The sequence below is a fragment of the Oryctolagus cuniculus genome, chromosome 13 (genome assembly GCF_964237555.1).
Source record: "Oryctolagus cuniculus chromosome 13, mOryCun1.1, whole genome shotgun sequence".
Classification (NCBI taxonomy): domain Eukaryota; kingdom Metazoa; phylum Chordata; class Mammalia; order Lagomorpha; family Leporidae; genus Oryctolagus; species Oryctolagus cuniculus.
In genome coordinates, this window is record NC_091444.1 from 21,171,107 (window position 1) to 21,190,324 (window position 19,218).

Here is a 19,218-nt window from a genome sequence, read left to right on the forward strand (position 1 = left end):
TTGCAAAACCACTTTATTACCAAAGTGAACAAAAGGAGAATGGCATTTAAATTAAATAAATTATACAAATAGCAGTAGAGAAGCTTCCCCAGAAATCATATCATCACAGGTCAGTGCTACTAAGCACATTCAAAAGTATTGAAATTCTGGATAATTCCACCACTGTGCCAACTCCCTCCCTGCCCCAGTCATGTCCACAGGAGCGATCTGGGCGACATTTGTGTTCTTTCCAGAATATTCCAGCAGTGAAGCTTTCTTCAGTGTCTTCCCTCTGCTCCGTGACTTTGCAATCACACCACCACTAGAGACTCCGTGTCCTTGGGCCCTGGACAGGTTGCAGATTCCTCCTTGAGCCCCAGTGCCAGGCCACTGCGAGTCAGCAATCCCTTTCAGTTCTGGGGTCACCCCACGAAGTCCTCAAGGGACCTGGACACTTGCTTCAAAGGGGCACCGTGACTTGGGCTGTGCTGAGGCTCTGTGACCTTCCCCTGCCTGCTGGGCCTGAGCTGGACTTTGGAGGAGGTGGAGCAGGGGAGGGTGAGTTGTCATTGGCTAAGGTTCTGGTCCTCCTGGAATTCGGCACTTCAAGTGCTGGGCACGGTGAATCCCAGATAACATTGTCTTCTGCCTTCCAAGTTTTGAGTTCCATTGGCAGCCACATGGCGTAATGAATTCACAGAGGAGCAAGGCTCACGGGCCAAGAATGTGCTGGCTCCTTGCCCGCACCCGGTCCCTTAACCCTCAGAAGACTCAGTAGCTGAGCGGCTCACTCAACACACAGGCACATAACGCAGGCCAGGCCAACATTCGGGGTTGGGATGTGTTCCCAGGCTGGGCCAGCCAACCTGTTGCGGCAGGGGCCATTCCGTGGAAGGAGATTTAGAGGAACAGGGAGGAGAGGCCGGATTTTCTGTGCACTTCCCTGGGAATTTTTACAAAACACGTGCACGTGGAACCTATTTATTTTCAAGTCAGCAGTGAGGTTGACTAGTGACGTCCCTGTAGACATGGAGGACTTAACTCCTGTGTTCATTCTTTCCGAGAAGAAGACCCAGGCCCTAGGGTGGTTAAGGTGGAGCGAGAGCTCATCTGGATAAACCGGCTGGTCCTGGGGTGTGGAGGGGTGGCCTCTCTCACCTGCTAGAAGGACCTCATCATGGCTCCAGTTGGTGAGCCTATAAGGGAGAGTTAAAATGCTGGCTTTTGGCCCTTCTGCTGAGGGAGGCATTCCTCTGATGGGCGCTGAGATCAGGGGAACTGTCAGGCCCTGGACCTACCAGTTTGCCCTGGGTTGGCACTAGCACCCCTCAAGTTGCTGTGCAGAACAACTGGTACCTGCCACTAGATTGCCAGAAGGTTCTGCCAGCCGCCTTTGCCCTTTTCAGGTTCCTACCCAGCCTTAATGGACGGGAGCTGCCCCTGAGTGTGTGTGTGTGTGTGTGTGTGTGTGTGTGTGTGTGTGAAGTTTCAGAAGGCTGAGGTGGCCCCTTGGTGGGCTGCCCCGGGGGAGGTAGCTCTGATGGGCTGGAGGGCCATGGCCGCTGCCCAGGCTGGAGTCCTATGAGCTCAACAGCAGTGCAGGTCTTAGTAGCCTTTGGAAGAGGAAAAAGGGGCATTAACCCCAAGATGCAGCCTCCTGGGTTGTGAGGAGCACACGGTCCCAGGGGTGCAGAGTGACCAGGGACAGAGTTGAGGCAGCTGGAGGGCAGGTCACAGGGTCCCCACCAAGGCTATCCTGAGTCCTGTGATGGCCTCACACCATCTGATACCCAGCCCTACAAGCCGAGCACCCTTTATGGAGCTTGTGCAGCAGGTGAGCGCAGCGGAATCGGCCTTCTGTTCTTGGCTCCTTCGTGCAATCCCGAAGTCCAGGTTCTCTCAGCTGCCACGGGAAGGGAGGGCATGGTGGGAGGGGTCGAGGAAGCCTAAGGCCTGCTCAGGGTTGGCCAGGGCCCAAGTGAGGGTCTGGAGGGGCGAAGAGTGAGTTCCCACCTCTCAGGGCAGGTTCCCGCTGCAATGGCTCCCTCTAGAGCTGCAGGGCGGAGGCAGGGGAAGGAGAGAGGAGGAGGAGGGGGAGACAGGAGCCAGGTCCCATGGGCACGCTCTCCTGTCCCAGTCCCTCTGTGTGATCCAGGCTTGTCCAGCACGGCAGTCCCCGGTGCCAGGCGCTCCGCAGGCGGCGTGGGCACGACTGGGCCCTCACAGGGCAGTCAAGGTCTCCGTGTGAAACATGCTCCCGAACATTTCCTGCAAGGAAAAGGGGCGGGAAGGGAGAGCGTTACACCTGTGGGAGTGGCCACAGCCAAGAGGTGACCCTTGGGGCCTCTGGCCAGGAGGAGGCGCCGTGAGCGTGAGGTGCGTGGACAGGGAGAGGCAGGGTCCTCCTCAGAGGTGAGCTGCAGCGGTGGGGGCAGGAGACCGTGCTGGACCTGACGGAGAGCCGCTTCCAGGATGCTGCGTCCACCAGCCAGCCCCTGGTTTTCAGCTTCACTTTCTCCAGCGGGGAAAACGAGGGTTGGACCCGGGCGAGCTCTGAGGCTCTTTCCCTCTTTGATGACCTTGGGATGTGCTGGAGGTCCCAAGGGGTGCAGAAGTCAGTCTGCCGGATGGATCTCTGTGATTCCTGCTGTCTGCCAAGGCCTCCACCTGCCCTTAGCACATTCAGAGATGTGTTCGGGGAATGCAGAACTTAGACCAGCAAGAGCAGGAAGCAGCAAGAGATGCAATTTCTATTTATTTATTTATTTATTTATTTTTTGACAGGCAGAGTGGACAGTGAGAGAGAGAGACAGAGAGAAAGGTCTTCCTCTTGCCATTGGTTCACCCTCCAATGGCCGCCGCGGCCGGCGCACCGCACTGATCTGATGGCAGGAGCCAGGTGCTTCTCCTGGTCTCCCATGGGGTGCAGGGCCCAAGGACTTGGGCCATCCTCCACTGCACTCCCTGGCCACAGCAGAGAGCTGGCCTGGAAGAGGGGCAACCGGGACAGAATCCGGCGCCCCGACCGGGACTAGAACCCGGTGTGCCGGCGCCACAATGCGAAGGATTAGCCTAGTGAGCCGCTGCACCGGCCAAGAGATGCAATTTCTAATAGATCCAAGCCAGATTTCTGTAAACCTGGTCCCCTGGTTCCTTGTAATTCAGGGCACTGGGACAGCGCTAAATTGTCGTGGGCCCCGTGGGAACACTAACCCATCATATCTGTGTAGCATTTCATCCTTCATCATTCATTTGTCCACATGCAATAGCCGTTCATTTGCACCCTTAGAATTCACCAGGTTCTACCAGGAGAGCGGTTCCCTAAGGGCAGGATTCTTGGTTTCACTGCCTACGCTCACTCTGCACCCCTCAGGCAAGAAGCACACACTCCTTAAATGCCTGTTGAATTAATGGAAAAACAAATGCCCCCCCATCTTTGGGGGGCTAAGGATTTCCCCACTAATCTTGTATGGGACGAGCATCCTGCACATTTCCATTATTTCAGAGATGCTAACACCTGGCGGCCCAGCAGTGCCTGTGGCCTGCCTAAGATCACCCGGCTGACCTGGGAGTTAAGAATAGATATCAGTTCTCCAGGACTGGGTCCAGGGACTCTCCCATCCCCCACTGCCTTTCAGGGAGGGAGAAGAATTAAGATCTGCTATTAAAAGAAAGAGGAGGAGGAAACGCGGCGCGGCTGCCTGCAAGGTGACTGCTCTGGCCTGGAGGTGAGAGGGCCCAGTGAATGCCTTTTTTGGGAAGGTCTCTTCCCATCCTCTCATGCCCCCTGCCACCCTGCAGCCCCCGGCCTTCGGCTCACCTGCTCTAGGTCCCAGTAGCTGGGGCTCTCCTCCTCTGAGTTGCACAAGGAGTGTTCATTGTCCTCGGGAACCTGGAAGGGATAAGCAGGTGCAGATGAGCCACAGTGTTGAGCCACCCAGTTGGTGCATGGTGGTCAGAAGAGGCACCCGTGGCAGTCATGGGTGGACGTCACGTTCCCTGCCACCTCACTTGTCCTCTTGTCCTTTCCTTCACCTGTATCACCTGCCACACCCCGTATGGGCCAGCTGTGGTCTTCCCCGTACACCAGAGAGGGGTGCATCAGGGTCCGCCCTGCTTTGCAGGCCTGGTGAGGCAGAGGAGTCACCTGGCTTGCAAGGGGTACTCAGGGATTCCCTCCTGCCTCTGGGAATCTGTCAAGTGGGACAGTCAGACTGGCTTTGCAGGCTTTCCCCTCCTCCTGCTGTTGGAAAGGACTGTGTGCAGCTTCTATGTATGAACTGATCCCGTAAGAGGGGAATTCAAAGTAAAAATCAAATGCGTCTTATAAAAAAGACTATGCACGGATATGCTTTTGCCCTGAGTAGGTGTTAGGTGCAGCAGCGAAGATGCCACCTGGGCACCTGCCTCCCATATCGGAACGCCAGGTTTGAGTTCCAGTTCTGCTTCCTGGCGATGCACACCGGGGAGGCAGCGGGTGATGGCTCAAGTACTTAGTTCCCTGCCACCCACACGGAAAACCCGGATTGTGTTCCGAGCTCCTGCCTTTGCCCTGTGCAACAGGGGCTCCCCGGGGGCAGAGGGCCGAGCCTGAGCCTTGGGTCCCCCCAGGGCAGCCTCTCAGGGCTTGGAACAGGTGACTTCCCTTCTATTGGTCTCTTGAGGCAAAGAACAAATCGTTGCTCCAGGGCCAACAAAGTCTTTCTTAGACCACGGTGGGGGGTGGGGAGGACTATACAGAAGACTGGGGTAGTCTCGAGGGGTCAGGGGCAGGGGCTGTGCCCTGGCTGGGCCAGGAGGGACCTCTGGGGAGTGGAGTGTGGCTGGGAATACCTGGGTAGGGACCCCAATGGGGTGGGCTTTTTCTGACCCCTCATCTCTCTGGAGTCTAGACAGCGCTATCTATATCTCACTGAGCTAGGAGATCAAATGCAAGAAGCTGTGCTAAAACCCCGGCCTGCCCTTTTCCCTCACCACCAGCCTGAGCTCTCCAAGGTCCACTGAATCACAAGGGGCAGGCTCGCTCCCCGCCTCCCCAAAGAGGCGGATGGGTGATGCCGGGACACTGGGTATCGTGTGCTAAGCTCTGGGTGTTTGTGCAATCAGCAAATTGATGCTAATAAAGGACTTCTGCGATATAAAACGTGCTTTCAAGTGACATAAAAGATACAATTATTGAATCCTAAAGCAAAAGCAAAACCCCGTGAGGTAGTTAATGGCAACTGACAGCGCCCATTCTACAGCTAAGGAAACCGATGTTCAGAAAAGGGAGATGGCAGCGCTGACGCAGTACTCAAACCTCCCTCCGTGTTCTTTCTCGTGCCTAGGACTCCAGGCACAGGGCCCTTACCCCTGGGAAGCTGTGTCCTGGGGCCGCCTCTCGGGCATCTGCTTGGGCAAAGAGGACGGCATCGTGTGTGCTGGGGAAGATGTGGTGGCGCTTCAGACACCCGTCGTCGAAGACGCCTCCGTGGCTGAGGTCATTGTACACCTGGGCTGGAAGGAGGAGGGACCGTGTTCGGAGGGAGACAGCCATTGTGGACGGGAGCTGGGTGGGGGAGGCTGGAGAGACCGCGGCAGGGAGGGAAGGGCCGACAGGCCCCAGGGGCTGTTCCTGCATTGCAGTATCAGTTCTGGACGACAGGGGGCGTCGTGAACTTGGGAATGCCATCTTTCCTCATTCCCCCAGACCTTTCCTGCAATCTCCAGGGCACAGCTCTGACCGATTCCTGGGGATGGTTTCCTGGGGGTTGTCCAGCGGGGGTGGAAGGACCACGGAGTCTAACTCGGGAGCAGGCTGTCACAGATTCCCTCTCCAGTGGGGGCCCCACAACATCTGGGACGGGCAGCCCTGTCGGAGGGGATCTGACCCTCGACCCTCTGCAAGAAGCTGGGCGTGTGTGCGGTGCTTCCCCCTCCCCCCTCACCCCCCTGCCCCAAGCGTCATGTGCGTGAGAACACTTGCTGCCTGTCTTTGTCCTTGCACTTTGCAAATGTGTGAATCCCGTGCCTCAGCCTGCTTCCCTGGCTGCCCTTGGCTGGAGCCCCTGCCTCTCTCCTGTGGCTTCTGTTCGGTGGCCAGGTCCTCCGGGCTGTACGTAGAAGGTGTGCCTCTAAAACCGCATTTCTGTGTTCCCTGGGCGCTCAGGGCGCGCGTGTGCTCTGTGCTTGTATAGATGTGTGGACTCTAATTTAGAGAGCGTTCCCACACGCATGAAAGTAGATCCAGAGACAGATAGACTTGGCCAAGGATACCTGGCAAGCTAATGATGGGGCAGCTCAGAATCCAAGCCTCCCCTCCCCAACTCCAGGACCCCTCCCCGACCACTGCCTGCGAGGCCTGGGGGGTGTTCCTAGAATCTGGCCAATGTCTTTTCACTTGTATCAGAAGCTCCTATGGGCACTCAGCAGTTTGGGGGAACCATGGGGTACCACACTCTTTGGTGCCTCAGCACCCTGTTCCCACGCACCCCAGCCCCCTTGCCAGCCGTCCACACCCTCAATGTCCCCCCTGTCTTACCGTGGATGTTCACCAAGAAGACCCTCACTCCGATCTTCTCGTACGTGGAGCTCAGCTGCCAGAATCCAGTGGGGAGAGAAAAGGAATGTTCTAAGCGGGTATCGGAGGTGATTCACAAAACACACTTCAGAGGGGGAAGCCAAGCAAACAAGCAAGCCTGAGAGCCCCGGCAGTGCAGGTAAAAATAGCAGCAGAGCACACCACTTCTACCTGGAGTGCCGGCTGCGGGCGGAAACGTGGGCCCTTTCCTGTGGGGCCAAGCTTGGCCTTCAGTAACTTTGAGCCCCAGCCCCCACCTCTTTCCCCACTTGGATGCTTAATGCAGAAGCCACAGCAAAGAGGCAGGGGCTGCAGCCAGGGGCGGCCGGGGAAGCAGGCTGAGGCACGAGGTGGGGGGGGGGGGCGCGGTGGTCTTCTCTGCCCAGCTGAGGGTGACTCAGCCGGCACACCCTCTGTGCCCCTCTGCCCCCCCCACCCCGGCTGGCCTCCATCTGAGCCACCTGAAGTTGGCTGAGCCCCACCATCAGAGTGGCCAGAGAAAGCTATCAGGTGGGCACACTCCTTTCCAGTGTCCTGAGGCTGTTTGGCCACTGGGGTTACTTCTTGTCCTGTCCTAGGCTGGCAGATGAGTGCAGACCGTGAGCCAGGGCCAAGCTGGGCTCTGCTCAGAGGACCCTGGTGGCCCGGGGTGGGGAACTTGGGGTGGCCTCTGCTGGCGTGGTGTGACATTAGGGCCTGAAGCTCTGATGCCCTCTCCAGCGACTAATTGTCGCCAGCTGTCTGGGCCTGCTCGGACTGGGATGCCCTGTCCTGGTCCAGTCTGGGCAAAGGGGATCCTTAGGACCTCAGCCTCCCTCGGCATGTGGAAATGAGGGCTCAGAGGAATAGCAGTGTATGGGAGCCTCACCTTGGCCAAGGCTTTGATGCCCATCAAGTCCACGAAGCTGACCCCACTCAGGTCGAGGATGAGGGTGTGGAAAGTGATGAAGGGCGGGACGCTGGCCAGCGTGGCGTCAGGCTCACTGAGGGGCTCAGCAGGGGCCGGGGGCTCGCCCTGGGCAGCCGAGGGGGTGGCGGGGCTGAAGTTGATGTACGATATGCTGGCGCCATTCGCGGGCGTCTGGTTGTTGTTGGGGTCCGTGGGGGAGGGGGTCTCGAAGTCCTGCTGGAGTTCCTGCAGGGAGACGGTCTGCGGGGGGGAGGGGAAGCAGTGAGGACTGCTGCACCAGCCTGGTGCGCAGGCTGCAGGTGGAGGTGGGCTGGCCCACGTGGAGGAGGTGAGGCCTCTCCCAGCACCCCTCCCTTAGGCAGGGCCTGCAAGCCGGGTGTCCTATCATTCTAAGTCGGGAGGCCCTTCCGAGAGAGGCTGGTCCCAGCCCGCTGTGTTCTAGGAGGAAGTCCCTTGGGAGACAGCTGAGCTCACAGCCCCAGCCTGCTCAGCGCCGCCAGCTCTGGGCTGGCTGAGTGCCCCAGGAAATTCACAGCTGCTCCCCACCTGGGGATCTTCACAAGTCCACAGCCAACTCATGGGCAGCGTCCTGCCTCAGCCAGGAAATGGGCAGGGGCCTTGGGAGCTCCGCGGTCACCCTGAGAGCTGGTAGCCCTTCCCCCACGGGGAAGGTCTGGGACACCAGTTCACAGAAACCTCCAGCTGTGCCCTCAGGATGCTGGGCAAGAGCAGAGTGGGCGGGGCACTGGGCACGGTGGCCGACCCTGGCCTCAGGTCACCTTGGTTTTCATGAACAACGAATCCCTCTGTTGTGTGGGCATCGTCCTCATCTTCTCCTGCTTCCGAAGCTGTTTTTGCTTGGCCAGTAATACTTTCTGGGGATCCATACCTGTCTGCAGGGAGACAGCCAGCAGCAACCTTGAGCTCCACCCTCTGTGGGCGTGGCCTCCCCCCCCCCCCGCCCCGCGCTGGTACAGACTGAGTCTTACCTTGGAGATGATCTTTTGCCTGAAGATCTCTGAGTTGGCGAAGTAGAGAGGGGAGCAGTAAGTGACGATCTTAATCCCCTCGATTTCCTGGACCTGGGCGGAGAGACTGAGTTCAGATCACAGAAATGGATGGGCTTTTTTTTTTTCTTCTTTCATTTGAGAGGTAGAGAAAGAATAGATGGAGATGGGGAGAAAGAGAGAGGGCAACCATCTACTGATTCATTCCCCAGAGTCCCTGAACAGCTAGGATGGGGCCAGCCACGCCCAGGGGCCCAGATGGCAATCCAGGTCTCCCACATGGGTGGCAGGAACTTGAGCCATCACCTGCTGCCTCCCAGGTCTGTGTGGATTACCTACCCTGCTATAGGCCTTGGGATTCACATAAATGTCCGTGTCCACAACCTGGGCCAGAGCATGACCGTTTCGACTGGAGGAGAGAAGAAAAGAAGAACTCAAGTGAATGCTGGTGATGTGAAGGTCTGGGAGGATGCTGGGGGCGGGGCGGGGGCGGAGCCAGGGAGCAGGGTCCTGGCCTTTCTGCACTGGAGACCCTAACCACCTGCAGCTGAGCCCACAGCCAGGGGGATGACCGACAGGCCCCTCATAAGGACCCCAAATGGGACTCAGGGGAGAAGAGGGATGTGTGGCACACAGGTGACAAGTTTCAGTGGCCCTGAGGTCACCACTCCCTGCCTCTCGTCCTGGTGTGGACCCCGCGCCCCTGTGACCTTGGACTCCTCCTACCTCCTCTTATGTAGTGAGGACCCCACAGCTGTCCTCGGACCCAGGGCTTTCCGGGGTTGGGGTCCCACGGCCTGGGGTCTGGCAGTGCCTTTGGCAGGACACTGAGTCTCTCCCACCCATTCTTCCCTCACTTTCTCTCCCCACCCTCCGACCCCAGCCCTCTAGGACCACACTGGCCTCCTCTGGGGCTTTGGGATGTGAGAAGGGAGACGGCCCAGCCTGTGCCACAGTCCTGGCTGCAGCGGGCTGGCCAGGCTCAGGCCAGGAAGCTGGAAGGCCCTTGGGCTCAGCCAGGCCCCAGGAACCCTCCCCTGTGTTACGCCTGGGACACAGAGGCCATTACTTACAACTGGGTCTGGAAGACCACCACCAGGACGGAGAAGGTGACCCCCACGGCCACCCCGTACGGCAGGCTCAGGAAGAAGGAGGAGAGGAAGCTGACCACCCAGACACACTGTGAGGAGAGAGCAAGAGCAGGCTTGGGGAAAGCTGTCTCTTGCAGGAAGTCTTCCTGGATTAGCCAAGTCCCACCCTCCCTTTTAAATGCCTTCAAACATTTTGCAACGTCTGACATATTTGCTCCCTGCAACTGAGTGCAGCTGTCATGTCTGGTCTGTTTTGTTGTTGTTGTTTAGTGACAACCCCAGCACACACAGAGAAAGAGCATGCTTGGGTTCAAAATGCGATTCTCTTACTAGCTATGTGAGCCTCGGTTTCCCAATCCACAAAGGGGGAATTACAACACCTGCTTCCTGCGAGGATTAAACAGGTGGGGACTGGAACATTTCTAGCCTAGTGAGAGCCCTCGGCAGCAACCAGGACCTGTGTGGGCCTTCTTTTTTTTTTTTTTTTTTTTTTTTACATTTATTTATTTATTTGAAAGACAGAGTAACAGAGAGAGGGAAAGGGAGAGAGAAAGAGAGAGAGAGAGAGAGAGAGAGAGAGAGAGAATCTTCCATCCACTGGTTCACTCCCTAAATGGCCGCAACAGCTAGGGCTGGGACAGGCTGAAGCCAGAAACTAGGATCTTCATCTGAGTCTCCCATGTGAGTGCAGGGGCCCAAACACATGGGCCATCTTCTGCTGCTTTTCCCAGGCGCATTTACAGGGCGCCGAGTCAGAAGTGGAGCAGCCGGGACTTGAACCGGCGCCCATATGGGATGCTGCCGGTGTCACATGCAGCAGCTTTGCCCTCTGTGCCACAACGTGGGCCCCTGTATCCCTATCTCATTAGCCAGTTGTACATGCCCAGCCTGTTAGCCTGGGCCTACTTGTGTGGGTGCTTAGGACTGGACCGGGTTTTGAGAGTTGTTTCCTTTTAGGGAAACCCCAGTCCCTCGAAAGGAAACCAACAGGGAACTGTGGTGAAGCTCACACGGGAACCAGGGCACTACGTGGGCGTAAGGGGCTCTCGCCAAGCAGCCAGAGGGCTGGAGGTCATAAAGCAGACCGGTGGGCTGAAGTTCTCTCCCTGTCCTCACCCTTTCCTGGGGCACCCCGATGGACCCTCACTTTTCTTGCTTTAGGATTCCTTCTCTGCACCATGCGGCTGAGCTGGTCTCCCTAGGAGCCAGGGCAGCTCAGAGGCTTGGAGTTCAAAACTCAGACTTGTGGTCGGTGTTGTTCAGTCACCACCTGTGACACCGACATCGCATATGAGCTGTGCTCCCAATCTACCTGGGAAAGCTTGGGCCCCTGCCATCCACACGGGAGACCCAGATGAAGATCCTGGCTCCCAGCTTCGGATCGGTGCAGCTCCGTTGGTGTGGCCATCTGGGGAGTGAACCAGTGGATGGGAGACCTCTTTCTCTGTCTCCCTCTCTCTTCATAACTCTGCCTTTCACCCTACACTTCCTGCTTCTGCGGTCTTTGATGATTTCCTTAACCAATCTGAGTCTTGGTTTCATCATCTTTAAAGGGGGTTAGTAAATCCCTTCTCGCAGGTGCTGGTGGGGCTTCATGGAGATGATCAGTGCTGACAGTGGCATAGGCAGGGCGGTGGGGGTGGGGGGTGTGCATCATGCATGCGAATGTTTATGGTTACCTGGTGTTTTCCCACCGTGAGCTCATTTAATCCTCAGAACCAGTGTATGACACAGCCATGACCACACCTCCATTTCCAAGTGAGGAACCAGAACCCCCGGGGAATGCAGCAACTTGCCCCAGACCCTGGTCCTCCGGCTTTACTTTTTTCTAGGCCCTTTGTGTGAACTGTTTCCTTCCTCTGTTTTGGTGTTGCATTTGCAGGAATAACAACGGCTACATTTTACTGTGTGCAAACCACAATTCAGACAATCTGCAGCTTGCACACATTGTGTCATTTCTTCCTCATAAGCGACCCTAAGGGGTGGAGAGGGTGAAATACCCACTTTGCAGATGGGGAAGCTGAGGGTCAGAGTGTTTAAGGGACTTGCTCTTGGCCACAGAGCCAGCTGAACATCGGACTGAGGATTTGGATAGAGGCCGCCTCACTCAGAAACCTGACCCTTGACCCCTGTGCTGGGGTGGGGGTGGCAGCCGACCAGAAGGCTCCGCATCAGGCCTGGGCTACTTGGCAGGGCTGTGGGTCAGAGGAGGGCAGGGATGGAGAGGGTGCCCAGGCTGCCCAGTACCTACACAGTCCAGTTTGTTCTTCTTCCACAGGTAGTAGGGGTCGGCGAGTTGCTTGAGGGAGTTCTTGAGGTTGACAGAGATCAGCGCTCCTAGCACAGACTGGGGAAACACAGCATTGCCCCCGGTCACCCGCTCTGTGCCCTTCCTCCTGTGTTTCCGCCACTACCTGACCCTGGGCCCAGGAGGACAGAGCTAGAGTTCCAGGTCACCACCCTGCAGAGCCCCACTCCCAACCCCTGCCCTCTGCCTTAGGTTGCAGTGAGCAGGCACCAGAGCCAGGGGCTCCACCCTGCTTCCATCTGTGCCCTCTCTTGCCTCTTGACCCTAAATGGCCTGCACCTGAGCTCTCCAGGGGGCCATATCGTGCTGGCACTCACAGAAGGCTGCAGTTTGAGACCAGCCCTGCCCTATGAGCTGTCATACTCCGGACAGAACACATGGAGCACACTCTCAGCCTCAGTTTCCCTCATCTGTACAATGGGGAGAGTAAAGCCTGCACCGTCTGCTTTAAGATCTCGGCAGAGCCTGAGTGTGACAGCGACGGCACCCTGTGATCTGTGACGGGCCACACACTGGCCTCATGGGAGTGTCTTGTCTTCTGCTCTCGGGCCGGGTTCCTACCTTAGGGAGGGAGTACAGGTAGGACCCCAGGACCAGCATGGTGACCATCACAACCAGAGACACGCACAGGCTTGCGATCTATTCAGGGAGAGTTGGAAACAGGTGGGGGTGAAACTCCTGCTGTTGATTTTTTCCCAACAGCTGCCTTTGGTGGCGTGGAGACAGGAGGAGAGAGGAGGGCTGAGCAGAGTTGGCCTGGTTTGGGGAGCACTGCTCTGCTGCCACCTCCCTCCCGTCCCCCAGTACAGAGCTCACCTGGGAACGCCCTCCAGCTGCGTCCACGGACAGGGTGACCGAGAGAGCGCAGCAGATAACGTGGATTTTAAAGAAGGAGCCGAAGAAGTTGCTGCAACCCAGGGCAATGATCTCCTGCGGGAACAGGGCAGGGCTGGGGAGGCAGCGGCCGAAGGCAGGCAGCTGTGCAGGCTGCCTCTCGGGCCCAGGAGCTGAGGGTGGCCCTACCAGCTTCTGGGGGCCAGAGTCCCCTACCCCTTGTCTCAGCTCAGCCCAGGGAGCCCCAAGATTTCTGTGGCCCCTGCTGGCGTGGCCGGAGTTACCTGGTTCGGATCTATGTTGTAGCCGTGCTTGTTGGCCAGGGTCCGGCCCATGGCCAGGTTGATGACATAGCTCACAATAGCCAGGGAGAAGGCTGTGCCAAACATTTCTTTCCACTGGGAAACCACAGGCAACACTGGAGCGGGGAACCTGCCGGGGAGCCAGAAAGGACGCAGGGTCCAAGGGTGTGAGGACAGGGAGGGCTCGCAGGGAGCAGCCAGACATCCCCCGCCCCCCGCTCCCCCCATGCTCCACACCAAGGTCTTTCTGGCAGGTACCCCTCCCAGCAGGCACCATGGCTCCTGTGTTACAAAGGAGCAAACCGAGGCTTAAGGGATTTCACTCGTCCGAGGGCACGGAGCCGGTGAAGGGCAGGGCCTTGCTTGTTTGCACCTAGATTCTGGACTGTTCACACCAGCAAACCCGCAGACCTAGGCCCTCAGGGCTGTGGGACCTTCCCTCCCCCGCCTGCTCCACTGCTGCAAGACAGGCACTGTCCACCCCCTCCCAGGGCCCAGCGAAGTGCCTGGCACAGCCCAGATACTAAATGGATTTGGTTCGGCCTGGCGCTTCCTTTCTGCGGGGGGAGGAGACAGCAAGGGCGTGATGGGAGGGGCTTGGTTAGCGGCCTCACTTTGCCTAAGGCGGCCAGCGCTGGCCTGCATGTGGGCCTTCTCAGGAGTAAGGACTGTAAGTAAGTAAGTAAGTAAGTAGTGACAGTTCGCATGTGCTCAGTGGCATACAGTTTCTAAGGCATTTTCACAGAGGTCCTCAAGTCCGTCTCCGAGCCCAGGCCTGGGTGGGTGGGCCATGAGCTGGGGGTGGGGCCAGGGTCTGGGCCACTGGACTCACCCTAGTTGGATCTCTCCCACGATTTGCATGTTGTATTTCTGGGGCATCTTAAAGCTTCCAGAGATAGCTGTCGCTATCACCACCTGCAACCCCACAGAGGAGAATGGGCATTGGCCATAAAGAGGGGCCAGTCTCTCCCAAGTTCCCTTGGGGACCTCAGGTCCCATAGGCTGAGGAGCTGGGAGAGAGGAAGCGCCGCATCCCAGGGGATTTGCCGTCCCACTGCACCGGGGGCAGGCAGGGGCGCCCAGGCGAGGCACCTACCACGACCACTTCCGTGGGGATGGGGAAGTGGATCTTGTGCATGTAACGCGCGTTGAGCTCCTTCACCACCGTCAGCACCACACCGCTGACGAGCGCAAAGATGAGGGAGGCGATGTTGGTGTCGGGCAGCTTTTTGCAAATGTCAATGAAGGTCTGCGGAGAGAGCATCGTGCCCACAGTTCCCACCCCTTCCTCCTGGGTGACCCGCACCCTGAGGTGCCTGGCCAGTCCTCAGGGGTGAGCGGCATCCCATCCACCAGCCCCCCTCCCCTCACCCAAAGGGCTCTTTGGGGAGCCCACACGGGGACAGGGATGCTTCCTCTTTCTCTTTCTCTCAAAGAGGTCAAGCTGGGCTGCTGTTGTGGCACAGCAGGGTAAGCTGCCGCTGGCATCCCATATGAACCCTGGCTGCACCGCTTCCAATCCAGCTCCCTGCTGATGTGCCTCGGATGGCAGCCAAAGGTGGCCCAAGTGCTTGGGCCCCTGCACCCACGTGGGAGACCCGGATGCAGTGCCTGACTTTGGCCTGGTCCAGTCCCAGCCACTGCCATCATTTGGGGAGTGAACCAGTGGATGGAAGATTTCTCTCTCTTTGTCTCTCCCTCTCTCTTTCTGTTAACTCTGCCTTCCAAATAAATTAATTTTTTAAAAAGTTAAAAGAAAAAAAGAGTTCAAGCTCACAGAGGAGGGAGGGGTTAGACCTAGGGAAAGGTTCACCAGGCAGGGCGGGGCCCAGGCTCTGGAGTGGGAACTGACGGGGAGTGCCCCTGTCCTCTTCTGCAGGGTTAACCCAGGGCCCAGCGAGCCCTGGAGATCAGGTATTCGACCCTCCCTCCGCTGCGGGACCCCCGCCCTCTGAGTCCTCCTCTGGGAGCTATGGCTCAGCCACTTGTGCTTGTGAACACCGCCCACAGAGGTTCTTCCAGCTTCTTGCACCGGGGGTCTCTGCTCAGGCACCTGCTGGAGTCCCCCCCCCCCCCGTCCCACCTGCAGGAGTGTGTCCCTGACTCACAAAGACAATGGACCCTGGGCCCGAGTAGGAGGTGATGGTCAGTCCGAAGATGTACTTGAGCACTGAGATCAGAATCTGCAGGCCGGCAGCCGTCATGAAGCCCCGGATGAAGGACTCGGAGAGGTAAATGGCCACGAAGCCAAACTGCATGAAGCCCAGGCCCATCTGAAAGGAGACAAGGGGTGGCAGGGGGAGACTGAGGTGGGACAACCGCTCTGCAACCGCCCAACCCAAACCCGGGCTGAGTTCCATGCTGCCTTGGGACAGCACGGCTCTGGAGAAAGGAGTCCTCCATGACCTTGGCCTGCCCTTCACTGTGCCCCAGGCACCCGCCATCAGCCCTTTATTCTGTTTAAAGCAGGCATCTCCTTGTCACCTCAACTCTCTGGCTCCACTTTTCTTATCTGTATCACAAACCAGGCCCCGCCCGGCTCCTCTCTCAGTAAACGGCACCTGCCTGTCCCGCTGTCCTCCCTTCCTTCCACGGCCAATCTCTCCCCAAGCTCTGTGGATGCTCCTGGCACAGTGCCCCTGAAGTCACCCCGTCTCCCTCTCCATGGCCCCCACACTCTTGCCTGGGCCTCTGCAAAGCCTCCCAGCAGGTCCCTGCCTTGATCCTAACCCACCTCCCACCTGTCATACACTCCATTGCCCAAATGATTCTTAGAAATCCAACCCGAAGCCGCTGCTCGGGGGACAGACCCCCCACTTCATGTTGGCCTTTGCCTACCTCTCTGGCCTCTTCTTGGGTCCCTTATGCTCCAGACACACCCAAGCCCCTGCACTGCCCGGTCCAATCCCATTCGCTTAGTCCTCAGTGCGTTCCCTCTGCCTGCACCGGCCTTCCCTACCTTTATCATCTGCTCATCTTATGAGACTGAGCTCAGATGTCACCTCCGCTTGGATGTCTCCTCGGATTGCCTTGTCTGTGCTCCTTCAGCTATTTCTATCCAGCCCCACCGCATACACTTTTATCTGCTGACATGGCTACGTCCTCCACTGGGCTGGCAGCAGCTTGTGCCGTGGGCCTCTTTCTTACTTAGCTTTGTATCCTCAGGGCCTAACCCAGTTCCTGTGCACAAGCCCACTTTGTGTTGTGCAGGCGATGCTGTGGCTTGCAGCACAGTAGGCTGGAGGGGATGCTGGCTGCTCCAGGCGTGGGACGGAGCGGCTGGAGGGTTTTGGGTGGTCTTTAAGCTCAGCTGCCATAGCTGGTCTTATGTGTGAATGAGAAGGCATGGCAAAGGCTCGGGGAGGGGCTGGCATTGGGGCACACAGAGCTAAGCTGTTGCCTGCAACACTGGCATCCCATATCAGGGTGTTTGAGTCCTGCTGCTCCACTTCCCGTCGAGTTCTTTGCTAATGTGGCTGGGAAGGCAGTGGAGTATGGCCCAGGTGCTTGGGCCCCTGCCACCCATTTGGGAGACCCAGATGGAGCTTTGGGCTCTTGCTTTGGTCTGGACCAATCCTGGCCGTTGCAGCCATTTAGAGAGTGAACCAGAGGATGAAACTTTGATCTGTCTCTTCCACTCCCTCCCCCTCACTCTATCATTCTGCCTTTCAAATAAACTTTTTAAGAAAAGTTCAAAGGAAAAATGAACTAAAAATATGTTTATTTTGGGTAAAAAGTTTTCTGAAATCCACGCATAGCTTTTTCATGATATGCACTTTCCATGAACTGTTTAAAGACCCCTTGTGCTCATGGAGCAGGACCACCTGAATTCTCTAGGTACTTCCGGGCCCTGGGGTGGGGTCTGATGCCCTCCTGGATGGGCCCTGGCAGGGGCGGGGCCGTCCCCCTCACCTGGATGACAGCGGTCAGGCACGCGAGTGTGGCTGACACGCGCAGCCTCGCGGCCTCCATGGCTGCTGTGTCCACGTAGGTCTCATTGGTGGCGTTGTTGAAAACCTGGAATTTGGACTCTGGGGCCAGCTGCAGACAGACATTGCCCACCAGGATGCTGATGACGGCAAAGGTTCCTGTGGTAAAAATCAGAGGTTCGGACCACTTCCCTGGAAACCAGCAAGCGGCCCAGGAACGCTTCCCAATCCCTGGGTGGGGAGGGTTAGGGGAGAGCCTCCTCGCAGCCATGCCCCCTGTCCTGTATTACAATCCCCATGGCGTGTAGCCAGCATCTGCCCTCTCCAGGGAGCTGCCACCCACGCTGTCAACGTTATCTCACTGGACATGTGAAGAAATGGGCTGAGCGAAGCAAGCTAAGCCTGGACCAGAATCCAGCCCCCTTTCTCAGAGAGCGCCATGTGTCCTGCCCTGCGGTGGCCTGCTGGCACCTGTGATGCCTGACCTCTGTTTAACCCTTTGCAGCCAAGTCTTCCCCATGGCCTGGGAGGAAGAAGGAATGGGTCGTGCTGACCGAGTACACGGGGGCTCATGGTCTCTCCAAGGTCACAAGGTCCTTCCAGGACCTTGGTCCTCGCTCTAGAACACATGTGGGAAAGCACAGGAGGCCCCTTTGCCGCACCACCCATCCTGGAGGGCTGGGCCATGCTGTTGGCCAGGAGAGGAGCGGTCTTACCTGGTACCATCTGGTGTATGCCCCCGAGGAAGAAGTAGGGCAGGAGGGGAAAGAAGGAGGAGTAGAGGCCGTTGACGGGCGGAAGGTTGGCCAGCAGAGCGAATGCCATGCCTGCGGAGAACAGGAACACTTAGGAGCGCTGTCGGCTCATCGGGGTCACAGAGGGGTGGGGTGGGGTGGGGGGAGGGAAGCAGGGAGCAGCGGGCCGGCTGGGGGGCCCTCACCTTGTGGGACCTGGATGCAGCCTCCGCTGAGTCCACCAAGCACGTCAGGGACAAGGTAGTCTTTGATCTTGTACTTGGGAATCCAGGAGAGCACGGGCAGCAGCCCAAAGAGCAGGGATTTGAACTTGGCTGGGGAACATCTGGAGGGGGAGAGGGGGCTTTCAGATGGCCCTGCACGGCTGGGGTACTCTGACTTGCAGAGGGATCGTAGCATCCCGTTCATTCCCTCACCCATTCGTGCAGAAGGCTCTCAGATGTCAGGCAGGTACTAAGCACCAGCACTGTGACGTACACCAGAGAGACCAAGGGGAAGAGGCAGGAGCTTTCTGCTCCAAGCCCCTCCCGTGCCCGGGGCCCCAGCTGCAGAGCTTCTGGCTGTGGCTGCTCACCGGGGAAGTCTACATCTACACACCCTGGCTGAGACGGGTGGGTGCTACAGGGGCTCAGGTGGATTTCTCCAGGAAGGCTGGGCAAAGGCACGCCGGGGCAGCCTGGGCTGGGCCCCTGAAGCATCATGGGCACCCCGTGCTTGCCTTGCGCACATCTCTCTCCATAGACAGCAAACCCTACCGAGGTGAGAAGTCTGTCTCTCTCGACCATCCCGCACACCGTGGGTGTTACACAAGGGTGCTCCGTAGATGTTGAATGAAGGAACGGCTGACTAATGAATCCTGAGTCCCAGGGTGGGCTGCCTGCTGCCATGTTTCTCTGAACTTCCCCCTCCCAGAGAAGGCTGTGTTGTCCCTGCGGGCTGTGCTTCTGCTGAGTCGCCAGCCCTTACGCGTGGCGACTCCAGACCTGGGGTTCTTTCCCTGCTAAATCCCCGGCGGAGGAGGGAGGAATGGGAAAGCTGTTCACGGGTCAGCGTGCGGTGGGGAGGGTTGATCCCTTCCCTGTTTGTTAAACACCGTGAGGTCCTTTCACTGAAACTCGGGAGCGGTAGGAACAAGGGCCTACAAACTCAAGGGTGACAGCTGGTGGATTGATGACTGGCGCAGGGTGGGGAGGAGGGGGCGGGGGGCGGCACTGGCTTTTCTTCTCCCAGATGAGGGAACTCAAACACCCAGGTTCCATCTGGTGACTCACTGGCCTGCTCTGATTAGGCCTCTTTTCCTGCCCGGCACCAACTCCTGCTCTTTGCTCTTGCTCAACAATAGTTTCCCTGACCCTGGGTCCCCTGGATGTCACCCAAGACTGAAACCAACACAGACAATGCTTTGTGTCCTGGGAAGTCTGGGTAGATTTTTCCACCCCAGTGAAGGCCCCGTGGAGCATCATCGCCATCAACATGTCCCCCCCCCCCCACTCCCCACGTCTCCTTGTGGCCCACGGGTGCCTCCCCTGTCCCTGGGACGGTGG

At 58.0% G+C, this 19,218-nt stretch overlaps 1 protein-coding gene across 1 annotated transcript in view; it reads right to left on the reverse strand.

Annotated features, from left to right (window-relative positions):
* Positions 1-19,218, reverse strand: part of SLC26A9 (solute carrier family 26 member 9) — a 26,786-nt gene continuing 7,568 nt past the window's right edge. The window contains exons 3-21 of the mRNA XM_008268506.4: positions 17,860-17,999; positions 17,636-17,746; positions 16,903-17,078; positions 15,099-15,263; positions 14,087-14,239; positions 13,823-13,905; positions 12,973-13,120; positions 12,671-12,784; positions 12,416-12,493; positions 11,798-11,893; positions 9,529-9,635; positions 8,795-8,864; positions 8,438-8,530; positions 8,228-8,341; positions 7,407-7,688; positions 6,500-6,554; positions 5,330-5,475; positions 3,800-3,871; positions 1-2,247 (exon numbers count right to left, since the gene is read on the reverse strand). Coding sequence (XP_008266728.1) covers positions 2,200-2,247; positions 3,800-3,871; positions 5,330-5,475; positions 6,500-6,554; positions 7,407-7,688; positions 8,228-8,341; positions 8,438-8,530; positions 8,795-8,864; positions 9,529-9,635; positions 11,798-11,893; positions 12,416-12,493; positions 12,671-12,784; positions 12,973-13,120; positions 13,823-13,905; positions 14,087-14,239; positions 15,099-15,263; positions 16,903-17,078; positions 17,636-17,746; positions 17,860-17,999 — 2,251 coding nt within the window. The 3' untranslated portion in view covers positions 1-2,199. The remainder of the gene's footprint in view (positions 2,248-3,799; positions 3,872-5,329; positions 5,476-6,499; positions 6,555-7,406; positions 7,689-8,227; positions 8,342-8,437; positions 8,531-8,794; positions 8,865-9,528; positions 9,636-11,797; positions 11,894-12,415; positions 12,494-12,670; positions 12,785-12,972; positions 13,121-13,822; positions 13,906-14,086; positions 14,240-15,098; positions 15,264-16,902; positions 17,079-17,635; positions 17,747-17,859; positions 18,000-19,218) is intronic.